At 54.2% G+C, this 13,674-nt stretch overlaps 1 protein-coding gene across 3 annotated transcripts in view; it reads right to left on the bottom strand.

Annotated features, from left to right (window-relative positions):
• KSR2 (kinase suppressor of ras 2) overlaps positions 1-13,674 on the bottom strand; it is a 92,748-nt gene that overhangs the window by 12,186 nt on the left and 66,888 nt on the right. For all 3 annotated transcript variants that reach the window (XM_074605915.1, XM_074605917.1, XM_074605916.1), the window contains 2 exons: positions 6,011-6,107; positions 1,243-1,376 (listed from right to left, as the gene is read on the bottom strand). In XM_074605915.1, coding sequence (XP_074462016.1) covers positions 1,243-1,376; positions 6,011-6,107 — 231 coding nt within the window. The remainder of the gene's footprint in view (positions 1-1,242; positions 1,377-6,010; positions 6,108-13,674) is intronic.

Below are 13,674 nucleotides of genomic sequence, written 5' to 3'. Positions count from 1 at the left end.
GTGAAAAAGCTCTCCCCCGCTGGGAAAAGTCAGCAACACTCTATTTTTTCACTTTAACAAAAAAGGAAAATATAATCTTTGTTCTTTTATCCCCTCTTCTGTTTCCTTTTCCCCCCAGCTTTGCTTTTCTTCCTTTCCACGGATGCTGAAACTCTTTGCCCTGCCGTGCCTACAGCTGGAAAACCTCCCAAAGCGCTGGGAAAAAAAAAAACAAACCCACAAAACATTTAATAAGGGACATTTACCAAATGGGCTCGATTCCAAACCCAACGAGACCAAAAAAATGTCACAATGCTGTGAATTTTCCAAGCTTGGCTCTCATTTTCTCGGTTCCTTGCTCCATGCCCTGGCTTGGTACAGACACCATGGCCAGATGTCCGCAGCACCCGAAAGGTCACCGGAGCAGCCGAGGGACAGCCGTGGGGACAACAGTGCTTGACCCTGGCTGCCACTCTGGCTGCTCCGCTCTTCAGCCCAGAGGCAGGAGATGAAGCAGATGCTGGGGGATTTATAACGGTGTTGGGGAAAGGCCAAGGAACAAGCCATCTTTGCTGACCCTAGTGAAACAGAGCCCTAGGAGCATCTCCCGGATGGCTGCGGGGTGGTTTGGCCATGGAAATGATGCATCCCATGGGAAGAGGCTGGGACCCAGAGACCCTGCCCAGGGCCAGGTCCTGCCTCTCCGAACCAAACTGCTGGAGATTAGCACGCAGCATCGTGCTTCTTCCTACCAGTCAAAAGCAACTCTGCCTTTTAAATGCTAGATTTAGAAAAGAAATGAAACAAAATCCAATAAAAACAAGCCGCGACTTCGGCACCCAAGGAGCAGAGCAGTTTGTTTTCAACCCTCGGCGCCGAGCCCGGCCCCACCTCGCTGGGGAAACTCCAGCCCTGCTCTCACCATCCCTCTGGGGCTTTGCGCTGCAAACCCAACGCTGGCGTTGAGCGTGGAGCTGCGTTTCAAGGATCCGCCCATGGGGCAGAGGGGTTTCTGCAGGAGCTACACATCTCGCCCTCTTCCCAAAGCAAGCCTCCTCAAAACCAAAATCACGGCGGGTGAGATGGTGAAATCCTCGGGGCAGCCCCAGGACACTCAAAGGCACCTTGTCCTCATGTCTACTGAGGCTGCAGACCCAGAAAGGCACTTGCAGAGGAGGTTTTTGGGCTCCCTCCTCGTGTTCCCAGCTCAAAGGGAAGCTCTAGAGGGAGGAATCCCAGTATTTTCACGGCATCATGTCCTACCTGCCCGCTTGGAGAACTCCCGAGATGCTGAAGAGGCCGAAGTCTGTGATCACCACCTTCCCGTTGTCGTAGAAAACATTTTTTGACTTGAGGTCCTTGTGAAGGATCCCCTTGGCGTGCAGGTAGCCCATTCCCTAGGATGGAAGTGAGAGAAAAATACCCCCAAATTGACAAAGCAGCACAGACAAGACGGGATAATGCCAGAGCAGGGGCAGCCCCACCATTGCCAAGAGGAGGAGAGCCCGGCTGCGAGCTTCCCTGCACCGTGGTGGCACGTCCACGCTACCGAGCTACGGCCGGGCCACAGCCGAAGGCTGCACGTCCCCAAATGTCCCCGCAGAAAGGGCAGGTGTCCAGGAGTTCCCTGGCTCGGGACGGGCATGGGGTGGCGCTCGCGGAGGGTGACGGGATCATGGCGTGGGCGTCTTGCTCTTGGCCGCGACAGCGCCCACTCATCTTCCTGATTAATCGGTTACGCAGGGAAAATTAAGCGGCGAACCAAACTGGCGGTCGTTTTCCTGAAGTCCTCTGCTGAGAAATTGATGATGATGATGTTTTCGCCTTCGTTCTTTTACGGGGCGGAGAGCAGAGGGGTAATAAGTCAAAGCTCTCCATCACTGCTACCGCGTTCCCCAGCTGGGCCATTAGTGCTTCCTACGTGCACACCGGCACCGTCAGCCTGGAAACAAGCGCCTCGCAGGAGTCCTGCCTTAATTCTTTTCCCCTAGGAAAAACTACTTGGTGGTTAATTAAAATTATTGCTAATGATGCAAAAAAAAGGCCACGGGTGGGAAATCCAAACTCGCCCGCACCAGGCTTGTTTAGCGTCGGCGAATCAAGCAGACTGCCGGCAGCTCCATGTGGCGGACGTTCAGCTCAACGGGATAACCGGCTCTGGGAACGGGGAGGGAGATAAAAGCCATTTATCCCGACTTCAGCAGGGCTTTCGAGGCTGTCTCACTTTTCATTCCCATAAGCAGACTCGGGGACACTTGCTCTAGAGGAAGCTACTGAAGGCTAAATGCCAAACGGGCCAGCAAACTGTTGTTTAAGAAGAAATATCAGTTGTCCTCCACTGACAGGGGGGGATTTATTAACTGGATTTCCACAGGGGTCCATCCTAGGTCTGATCTTTTCATGTACCGTCATTATCCACCCAGGCGGTGGGACAAGAATATATTAATTTTGCCGCCGACACCGAGCTGGGAGGCACAATGCAAACTCAGAAACAGCCCGGAAAAATTGGGAAAGCAACCTGAAAAAGCCACAAATCCTCACATGCAAATGCCCAGGAGTTGGGGAAAATCCTGAAGGCACCAAGGACCCACGGGGCTCGACTGCAGGGGCAGCCAGGGACCGCAAACACCCCAACCCAGAAAGTCACGGGGGTTTAACTGCACCCCTCAGCAGTCACATCCCAAAGATCCTCTGCTAAGGGATGCTGGAGGAAGGAAAGGATTTGGGGTTGTGGCTGGCCCCAGGATGCCACAGCTGCAGCCGGATGCCGGGACCATTCCAGGCACTGGGATTAATTAGGGGTCTGCAGCACGTCCCAGCACATGAAATAACAATGAGGTATAAAGATCTGCTTTAAAATGTCACCGTCACCTTCACAAAGCGCCAGGCTGGTGCAATTTGGATGCCGCCAGCCTGTTCCTCCGGCAAGGTGCGGTGCAGGACCCCAAGCACCCGTGGGGCGGGATGAGCCCCAGCGCCACGGGGATGCTCCTCACCCCTCTCCCAGCAGCCGGGGAGGGGGTGTCGGGAGCTCAGAGCAGGCAGCGGGGACTTTGCAGCCAGGCTCACACGGCAGGGACGGCAACGCATCTCCCACGCAATCAGCGAACGCAGCCAAGCCTCCGCCGAAGGTATTTCTCCAGGAGCTCTCGGCAAACCCAAATCCCTCGCCTCGCTCCGCGGGGTATCGCGCAGATCCCACTGCAAATTCCAGCCCCGCCGTCTTCGCCCCCCGCGATGATCTGTGAGAAAACACTCTGGGCCCAATAAATGCCTTAATTTGCTGGGCTGCCCGGCGTGCGTGAAAAGCCAGCTCCCTCTGCCGGCTTCGCTTCTTAAATAAATTAACTTTCGCCTCCAGAGGATCATGGCATAACGAGAGCCCTTGCACCCGCTAATCCAATAAGCTTAAGGGCTCTCCTACCGCATACGGGGACTCAAAGGAGAAAGTCAAACAACTGCCACGACCGGGTAGCAGAGATGAAGCCTCCGCTGCGGTCCTGCCTCCAGCTCCTCTGGGCAATGCTGCCCCAAGCCCAACCAAACCCTGACGTCGGGGTTTTCCTTGGCTTCTCCACACCAGCCACCTCCAAGTCCACCAAAACTTCCCTAACATCTGCTGATGGTTGGCATGGAGAGGTGGGAAGGCAGAGAAACTCCTGCTCCTGGGGCGCACCAGCAATGGGCCACGTGTCACAGAATCACAGAATCGTAGGGTGGGAAGGGCCCTCTGGAGATCACCCAGTCCAACCCCCTGCCAGAGCAGGGTCACCCACAGCAGGTGGCACAGGAACGCGTCCAGGCGGGGTTGGAATGTCTCCAGAGACGGAGACTCCCCCACCTCTCTGGGCAGCCTGTGCCAGGGCTCTGCCACCCTCACAGCAAAGAAGTTCCTCCTCACGTTGAGATGGAACTTCCTATGCTCCAGGGCACAGCACCGCGGTGGCCGAGACAGGGGTGTGATGGACCTATCCTGGACCTCTGCTAATTCCTATGGGGACTCAAGTCAGACCCAAACCCCCCTGCCCTGCAGCAGGTCGCAACAGGAGCACCCAACCCCGTTCTCCCAAGGAGGAGAAGACGCAGGGAAGCTGCCTTGCTGCTGGGGCTACCACCAGCTCTACGGGCGATCGCGCGGATTTGCTTCAGCAGATTGCATGGGTGATGTTCTTCACGGTGACGCTTTCATCTCACAGACCCAGCGATGAATCCCCAGTGCTGGCGATGCCCCGCAACACCACAACGATTTTGAGGTTTCCAACCCCTTCCTAATGCACGTGCAGCTGCAGAAGGCAGCGGTCTCTCAACCTAGAGAAACCCCAACCCACGCGAAGCAAGGCAGCCCGCGCAGAGAGGAGGGGCTGAACCGAGCCATTACCTCCCGCTGTGAACATCTGGGAGGCGAGAACCCTGAGCACCAGAGCGGTGGCAGTCAGGGGACAAAAAAAAAAAAAACCATGAGACAAACCTACGTGATGTTTGCTCAGTTTGGAAAAATCCCTCTTTTAAAAGCAGAAAATACAGCTCAGAAATATAAATGAAGCAGAGGGGCCCTCGGCTGTCTCAGACACACCAACTCGCAAGCCCGACCTTGCAAGAAGGTGCCACCACCCAACTTGGGGCATACTAGAGCCTGCATGGGGCCGAGAGCATCACCCAACGGGCCCAGGAGCACCCTTGGGGCAGGCAGACCTGCTCGGTGCCTCAGGACAGCACACCAAAGACACAGGGTCCATCTCTTGTGGCTTCCCCTCCGTCACCCCAACACGGGGCTCAGCCACGTCACCGCTCCCGAGACGCCACTCGCAATGTCCGTACAGACACGGGCGGCTCAGCAAAGTGGTCAAGCCTACGCTCACCTGTCAGCTCCCGCCCGGAGCCCAGACACTTTGGGGGAATTTAAGGAATTTCCTTTAAAAACAGCATGCGCTTTGCTAAATTTGGGTGTAAATAAACGCAAAATAGGCAATCTAATAAGAGAGAGCATAACCACTGGCAGGGGAATGGCACCATTCAGGATACATTGCGGAACAAATTCCGGTTTGTAACACGGATTTGAATATTTAAGGGGGTTTAAGATCTGCCAGAAAATCTTTTTCTTTTCTTTTTTCTTTTTTTTTCCCCCCATAGAAATAGGTTAAACATCAGCTCAGCCCCAGATGATTCAGTCTGGGGCGCCGGCCGACCTTGAGCAGGGCACTGGGTCCGTGCGGCGGCTGCTGGGGTAGGACACGTGCCAAATACTTCTGATCTCACTCGGTGTTAAATATGCTCGGAATCACAGCAAAACCCTACTCTGGCAGATGGCTCGACACCACTCGGGAAAAAGAGCCGTTGCAGGCCCTCGATGGGAAGCTTTGATGGCTGGAGCCCCAGCTTCCCGGCCACTTGACCCTGCCACGTACGGATCCTCCCCGGCGTCTATTTATACGGTCACGTCTGAAGTGTCGAAGACGCGCTTTGAGTCATCTCTGTGAAAGGAAAAGCTTTTTTTTTGCTTTTTTTTTTTTTTTTTTTCCTCTCTAAGCTCTGAAAAATATGTACGTGTGCTCTGCCTCGTGGCACGCACAGCCCCCCCGCCGTGAGCACCACGGCACTGGCTCCGCCGGCTGCCCTGGCCGCGGGGATGCTTTCATTACAGAGAGGTGGAAGCCTTAGACCAACTACAGATTATTATTATTATTATTATTATTATTCTTTTCCAAGAGGAGAGGAATAGCCAACCGGCAACTCACAGCAGCAGAAAAGCTGGACTTAAACACCTGCACTTCCAAGTGGAAGAGAAGCCGCGGCCAGGATGAAGCCCAAGCTCACCGCTGCATGGGGAGCCCGTGGGAAGCCTTGCTGCCACCCCAGTTCAGCTCGAAGTGGGGTGAGGGAGGTCTAAGAGACACGGATTTTAAAGCCAAGAGGTGCTATCCTGCCCAGCCTCCTTGGCTTCTTACGTCCCGTTCCCCGGAGCAGTTCGGCCGGGCTCTTGGCTGGATCCGGAGCCCCGTCGGTGCCGAGCTGCCCCCGCGCCATACCGTACCTTCACGATTTCTTGCGCTATCTGCCTCGTCTTGTTGACATCCAGGACAATTTTGGCATCTCTCACCACCGAGTAGAGAGTCCGTCCTTTACACAGGCTGAAAGAGCAGGAAAAGGGAGACGGTAAAGACACGGTTTATAAACCCCCGCCAAGAAACATCCCCAAATCATAAAGGCAGCGGCTGTGGCAGGGAGCTATAAATAACCGCAAGGGCTTTGGCTACGTCTCGAGGCAAATTGGAGATTCAGCAAGGAAACTGGGGGCTCTCCCCAGTTTGGCACTGGGAGGGAGCTCGCGCTGCTCCCCGGTGTGTGCTGGTGCCGTCACGGTGGTGGTGGTGGTGGTGGTGGTGGTGGTGGTGGTGGTGAGCCCCGTAAGGGGTAACCTGGGCTGGTTCCCCAGCTCTTCCCCGCGTCCCAGCCACGAGCGAACCACCTGGTCCTCTTGCTTCAGACTTTTTGTGCAAAACCGGCCGCGGCTCCCCGCCTCTTCCCTCGGAGGATACAATACTCACAGATGTAATATGAGTCAAAAGAGGAAAGACAGGGAGGGAGAAAGAAAAAAAAAAAAAAAAAAAACCAAACCCAAACCCCAACCAAAGCACTGTACAATGTCCTCCAATTTTCCTTCTCGTACCAATTACAGTAAAATCTATTTACAGAGCCTTAATTACCAAAGGCAGCTGGAGGGGGAGGGGGGGGGATATAAACCAATTAAAAATATATTGACATTTGAATATCATAATGCAGTACGTGGGTGGATGCTGCCTCGACTCCCGCCCACAAAAAAGGGCTTTTTTTTGCTTTTCTATATCCACCCACGCTCATTACAGGCAACTTTAGAAAGATGAAACTGGATACCTGTGCCCGGCAAATAAAGCGCCCGAACACACATCTCGTTAACGAGGCTTCACCAACGACAGATGTTAATTTGATCCCGTTCTAGTTAACAAATAAAAAGTTACAGGTTTTAATTCCTCTGCATCCTCGCTCGGCTCCGCCGCTTTCCCCTTTTGCCCCTCGCCTCCAGCCCCAGGGATGCCAGCACACACCAGTCTGGATTCGTCCCCTGGGAGATAACGGGTTTTGCCCTTTTTGGATGGAAATAATCAGCCCGAACTGCGCCTTGTCGCAAGGGCTGAGGAGCATCACACCGAGCCACCCTGGGTTGGCCTGGGTACCGTGTCACTCACACGGGGAGAGGGAAGGGTTCGGAGCCCTGGGATGGACGAGAGGGAAGAGAAGCTCATGGTTTCAGCTGGGATGGAGTTGACTTTCTCACTAGCAGCTGGTGTAGTGCTACGTTTTGGATTTGGGATGAAAATAGTCTCGGTAAAACACTGGTGGGTTTTGATTATTGCTAAGCAGCCAAGGCCTTTTCTGCTCCTCACACCGCCCTGCCAGCGAGAGGGCTGGGGGGGGCACAAGGAGTTGGGAGGGGACACAGCCAGGACAGCTGACCCCAACCGACCAAAGGGGTATTCCATACCATACGGTGTCGCGTTCAGTATAAAAAGCTGGGGGGAAGAAGAAGGAAGGGGGGACGTTCAGAGTGATGGCATTTGTCTTCCCAAGTACCCATTGCACGTGATGGAGCCCTGTTTTCCTGGGGATGGCCGAGCACCCGCCTGCCCATGGGAAGCAGCGAATGAATTCCTTGTTTGGCTTTGCTTGCGTGCATGGCTTTTGCTCTACCTATTAAACTGTCTTCGTCTCAATCCATGAGTTTTTCCTCACTTTTACTCTTCCGATTCTCTCCCCCTTCCCAACTGGGGGGACTGAGCGAGCGGCTGCGTGGTCCTAGTTGCTGGCTGGGGTGGAACCACGACAGAGGCACACCAAGGGCGGAGATGCTCAGCACCGCCCTGCGGAGCGTCGGGCGACTTCCCTCGCTTTGCAAATCCAGAGAAATCGGGAATGCAGCATCACAATAAAGCCCTCCTTTCGTTTTTGACCCAGAGGCTGGCTCAAAGCAAAACCCCCAGGAGGCTGAGCCATGTTTTCCTTGGGGACATCAAAAACAGCAACAGGAATCCCCCCCAAACCACAGGGCAGTCGCCATTCCCCCGTCACTGCTGCCCGTCTCCTGGCCAAGGCCATCACCTGGATGCAAATAAGGTCCCCACGAGCAATTAAAATGTGATCCAGAAAGCTGGGGAAGCTGAGCTTTCGATAGCTCTTTGGGGGATTAAACTGACTGGGATTGGGATAGAGTTTGTTGGGAATAAACCTCACTTCTTCAGAAGCTCACAGATACAAAGGACCCTCCTGCCCCTAAGCCAAAAGCTCCGCGTCCTTCCATGGGCAGAGACCACAATTTTCAAGTCAATCAGGAATGAGACCAATCCCGTATCTCATGGGTTTTAGAAAGACAACAGCATCCTTCCGAGTTCTTTGTTGCAGGTTGTGTTGGAAATAGCCTTGCTGGATGCAAGCGCATCACAGCAAGGAGTTTATGACATCTTCGTACCCATGAGACCGCCACCTCGGCAATGCTTTTCCTTGCTCGGCTGTCTCAGCACGTCCCTGGACACACCAGCCGGACCGCAAACCCGCGGCAACTGCAATTACAAACACCGTCCTCCTCTAACTAAACCAGCCGCTTCCTATCTTCTGCAATAGCTTGGCTGCCGTCATGGAGAAATATGAATTTGTCTGAAGATTAGGATCCAAGCACTCAAACTGCTCCTTGGAAATAAGCGATAAAGGCAACCCTTGGGTTTCTGCAACTGGAATTAAAGGCTGCAAAATAACCACAGATCACCTGTCCAGTAAAAGGCTTTTTTTCTTTTTTTTTTTTTGCACTAATTTGCTAAGTTTCCGTTAAACTTGAAGCTCTGCGGTGCGACGGGCTTTCTGCCACTTCCCATGACCTGCCCGTGCAGGAGGGAGAACCCCCAGCCCTCCCCGCTCCCCAGCAAGCGCTTGTTTTTCCCCTAGAGAAAACCATTCCAGAAAGTTGCTTGTGGTCTGCATTACTCATGAACTGACATTGCAAATGCAATGAATAGATTAGCGCTGGGAGCGGGGGTTGATTTCAGCCCTAAAGTGAGTTAAGATCGGCTGTTTTCCTGGAAAAGGGTTGTTTAAGAGTAAAACCCTTACATTTCTGCCTATCTGAACAGCAGAGATAACCCCAGGAGTGGAGCCTGCAGCCCTTTACTGATGAGATTCCCATCTCTCCACTTCATTTATGGAGGGACCGCATTAAAGCAGGCAGCGGATGCAGCCAGTGCAAACCCCGGCGCAAGGAGAGCAGCCACCGCTCGGCCCTGGGGTGGTGGTACCAGCCCGTGGTGAAGCACCGCGGGGATGGGACATGCCACCACCGCTCCTCAGACCCCGGCAGAGCCATCGAGGCAGCCCAGGTGCCTCTCTCCTCCCCTCGATGAGTAACTCCTCCAAATTAATTCAACTAGCAACCGCCGCACCGGTATTTGTTAAGAGTTTTCTTGCTGGATAAGGAGCTGCCAACGCAGAGATAAAGCCCCGGTTGATGTCTATTATGCAGCACCTGAGCCCATTCAGCCACCACCTGCACAACCTTTTCACGGCAGAGCTCAACAATTTCGCTTCTTCTCGTTCCTCGCCTCCCGTCAATCGTTCCCCATTGGGGCAGGAGCGGCAGGCACAAAGCGCGGCTCCCAGGGCACGCACATCATCTTCTGCCTTTCCACTTCAAGAGGTCTACGCTGAACCGCGGCATTGAGGTACCCAGCCGGCTGCGAGCGAGCGATGCTGCGGATCACAAGGCCAGAGACCGCCTACGCTTGACACCAGAAACAAAGGCAGATGATTTGCATCTTCAGACGGATCCCGGCTTATTCACCGCTGAAGTACGTATTCGTAAACAAACACTTCTCCTCCTCCTAAACTTCTCCATCCCACCCGTCGGCAGAGCAGGAAGGTTGGCGACGCGTGTCCCGGCATCCTGCCAAACCCCAGCCAGAGCTGGGAGGCAGAAGGGACAGGGGACAGCCCGGCCGGGTGGCTCAGGGAGATCTAAAGGTTCTTCCAGGGGTCCCCAGCGTCCAGGAGCGCACCTCAACCCACGGCACAACCTCAGCTCCCAGTCCCTTCCCCTTCCCCGGCACTAGGACAGTCCCAGCCCCATCCCACTGCAGATGCAACTCTCTATTCAAAATGAGTTTCTGAAGTGTTCAGCCAAGCAAGCCAAATCCCAAATTGCTTTATAAACACTCTGCATTTCACCAGCGTGGGCTGAAGACATCAGCAACGGGAGCGAAGCCAACGCGACTTGCAGAGGAACAATTTGGGAGGGATGAGTGAGGAAGAGCTGGAGCACTGCCTCTTGATATTTTTGCCATTCGATGTGAAAACAGCCTCATCCCTCCCCCCCACCCTATGGGGGTTTCCCCCACCACCCCCCCGCACCCTGCAATTTTGATGGCCATCACCTCTACGTCGATGGCCATCGCCTCTACGGGGTTGAAGACCTGAGCTTGGCTCCTGCCCAGCAACAGGCATAAATTCAGAGCCGACGGTACAGCAGTCGAGCGCAGGTCGCGACGCTGTTACTTACCGGTGCTTTGTGCTTTTCTTTCCTCTGCCCAACCATCCGCATAAATGCCCATTAAATTAAATAGGATCATTTGAACACCCCAAAGTGATAAATACCAGACCCCAGGAAGCTCATTACTTGCTAGTATATTGATTTATGGGGAACCGGCTCAGATACCATGGCGATGGCCGGCACTATACACCCAGGGGAGACACGGAAGGAGAGAGAACGGGAATTAATAATAATACCTTCATATAAAAATACCTCTGCTAGCAGGTTACATCTGTGCTTGAGGAAAGACAGAGCAAAGGAGGGGCTGCTCCGATGCTGCCCTCACGTTTCCCATCAGTTTACTGATTTTTCAGTGTTGCCCGGAGAAGAGGAAATCTTTGGGGAATATTAAGAAAGATATGGCTACAGCAAGCAGAGCTGCTGAGCTGGGACTTATTTGATTTCATTGGAGCAGGACTAGCCGCGGTAGGGAGGTGGGGGGAACGAGTTCTGCCCGTGCCTGAGTTATTCGGGAAGTTTTCAAGCTGTTTCCGTATATTGGCTTGTTTTTCTCTTTCACCGACGTCTGGCAGTCGCGCTTTTGAAACTAGACAGCCACAAATGCATCTCACGAAACGGAAAAATAAACAGGAGAGGAGCAAAGGGAGAGGTTTGGGTTAATTTTTATCCCCAGGCTTTGTTTTCCTCAAAATCAATAAGAAATATCACGCCCTTGACGCACGCTCTCCCTGCTCCGCCGGCGCGAGCGAAGCGGAGCCGTGGCATCATCCAGCTCGAGCTCCTCATGCCCTCTGCAGCCGGACGCCCCACCAAGGACAGCGGGGACAGCCAGCCGGGCCACGCTGCCATGAGCTGCAATGAGCGTGTTAGGTCTCAGTCTAAGGAGACAGCTGGCATGTCAGACTCCACACCTATATATATATATATATATATATACACACACACACAGACTTTTTTTCTCCTAATAAAAAGGTTGCGAGGGGCGATAAAGAGCTTGGCTGGTTCCTGGGCCAGCTACCCTCGCTGGGATGGCAGCAGCACCCAGTCCTACTAGGGCCCCGGGTCCCTCCCGGTCCTGCTGCGGGATGCTCAGGACCGGTTTCACTGGGATTCGCCACCGCCAAAACCTCCGTGTGAAGCGAAGCGGCTCTTCTCTGAGCCGCGCATACCCAGCGCCCTGCGGTTTAGCATGGAAACGTTTCAGCCCCAGGACTACGACTTGCCTTTCATTTCCCTTCTCTTCGCTGGCGAGCAGGGAGCCGCCTTCCCCTCCGCTCCCATTGCTTTCAACAAAGCTAGGACGTGGTTTCGGTCCTCCCCGGACACCGAGAAACACCATCCATCCTTACTGGACCACGACCAGGGAGGAAAGCAGCAGCTAAAAGCTTCCCGGCACCACAGTGCCATGAAATGCTGGAGCAGGGATCCCACAGACCTGATGCCGAGCATCAGCATCCATCGGAGCCTGGTCCCTCCGGGGGCATCCCGGTGCTTTTCCCAGCAAACTCCACCTCCGAATTGAACGCAAGTCTCCCAAAACAACCCCAAAAGGGCGGCAGTACTTGCCCCGAGCAATGTTTTTGGCCATGGCAAAGCCCAGGTCCTCAGCCCGGAGTTTGCCAACGGAGGAGCAAAATTAGGTGGGGAAATAGAAAAGCCCTGCAGAGACGGATGCTCCCCACGTCCCGCGCTCGCTATCTGTGTGCGAGGGAAGCGCCGTCCTTTGATGGATATTACTTAGGCAGCAAAATTTTCCTCCCAGCAGCTGGCACGCGAGATAACTACAGCCGGCACAGCCAAACTGCAAGGGCTGGAGGAGGAGGAGGAGGAAGAGGAGGGGGATCAGCCTCCCTGAAAAGTAGCTCCGACTCCATCGCCGCTTCAGAGGGGGGGGGGAAAAAAAAAAAAAAAAAAAGGAAAAAAAAAAACCAAGTTATTTAGAAAAAGTAAGCTCCATGCATTTTTATTTGAAGGAGATAGTGTCAGAGGAGACGAGTTATTCTACGGCTGCGGGGAAAAGAGCTTAGAGACAGGTGAATGCAAAGCAGCCCCGGGCCCCGGCGGCTTATCTAAAGCCCTGACTTGCAAACAAGTCATCCCAAAATACTCGATGCTTCAGGCGGCACTCGCCGCCTTTTGAAAGGATGGGCTCGTAATGGGCTCCGAGAGGGCTGGCCGGGTGTACGGGGCTGGGCGAAGGCGCTTTGACCTCTCCTTGCCTTTGGAAGAGCCGAATATATTCTCTGCCCCGCCATCCTCCTGCTCTTCTGAACTGCAGGAAGGAAAAGAATTTTTTTTAAAACAAACCACCTTCTTTTGAAGAGAGGGAAGAAGCGAAGCCTTTTGGTGAAGACAGCGGCTTCCCTAGAACCCAACTCCACTTTGTGACAGTGATAATAATTATTACGAAGAAGAAAATGAATAACGTTGTTGCGGGAGGGCTCTGTTTCCCTGGGCAGCCTCCCCTTTGGCTGGGCAGGAGGATGCCAGCACCTGGGTCCCCCACAACCCCCCTTCCCCCTGCAAATGGCCCTCCCCGGCCCCAAAGTGGATCCCCGGTGTTGAGGACGCTCAAGAAAAAATAAGGCATCGTGCTGAGACGTCACTCGACAGCGAAGGGAAGAGCCGGCAGGAGCAGGAAGACTTGGTGGGACCATCTCTCAGCGCGGCACTTAATCACAGGCTTTCCCTTAAACACCCGTTTAAATCCCTTCCTCTCTTAGCAAAGTGCCTCAGCGCCGGGTCCTGCTGCGTCAAGTGCTTCCCCCAAGAAGCCACAGCCGATATAGGAATCTTAACGGCGTTTCGAAACGCCTTTAAAACACAAAGGAGAACTTTCCACCCCGAGCATCCCCCGTGAAGGCGGTGCTAACCGACAGCCGCCGGCGGGGCGCTGATGCTACAACGGGGAAGAGGAGCTCCGTCGGCGCCGCCAGCTCTGCTTTCGACACCAAACACCCTCGCGGAGAGAGGATCAAGCCTTTCCCCGTCCCCGCCATCCTCTTTGCTGGGCAGATTTCGGTCTCCTCCCCAACCCATCCTGCCGCGCGAGCTGCCAAAAGCAACGCGCTCTCCAAGGCGGAAGATACATACGCGCTTAACGTATATATTAATACACGTATCGACTTTCC

This window comes from Larus michahellis, chromosome 13 (genome assembly GCF_964199755.1).
Source record: "Larus michahellis chromosome 13, bLarMic1.1, whole genome shotgun sequence".
Lineage (NCBI taxonomy): Eukaryota > Metazoa > Chordata > Aves > Charadriiformes > Laridae > Larus > Larus michahellis.
The sequence above is the reverse complement of the archived record's forward strand: the minus strand, read 5'-3'. Positions and strand labels throughout refer to the sequence as shown.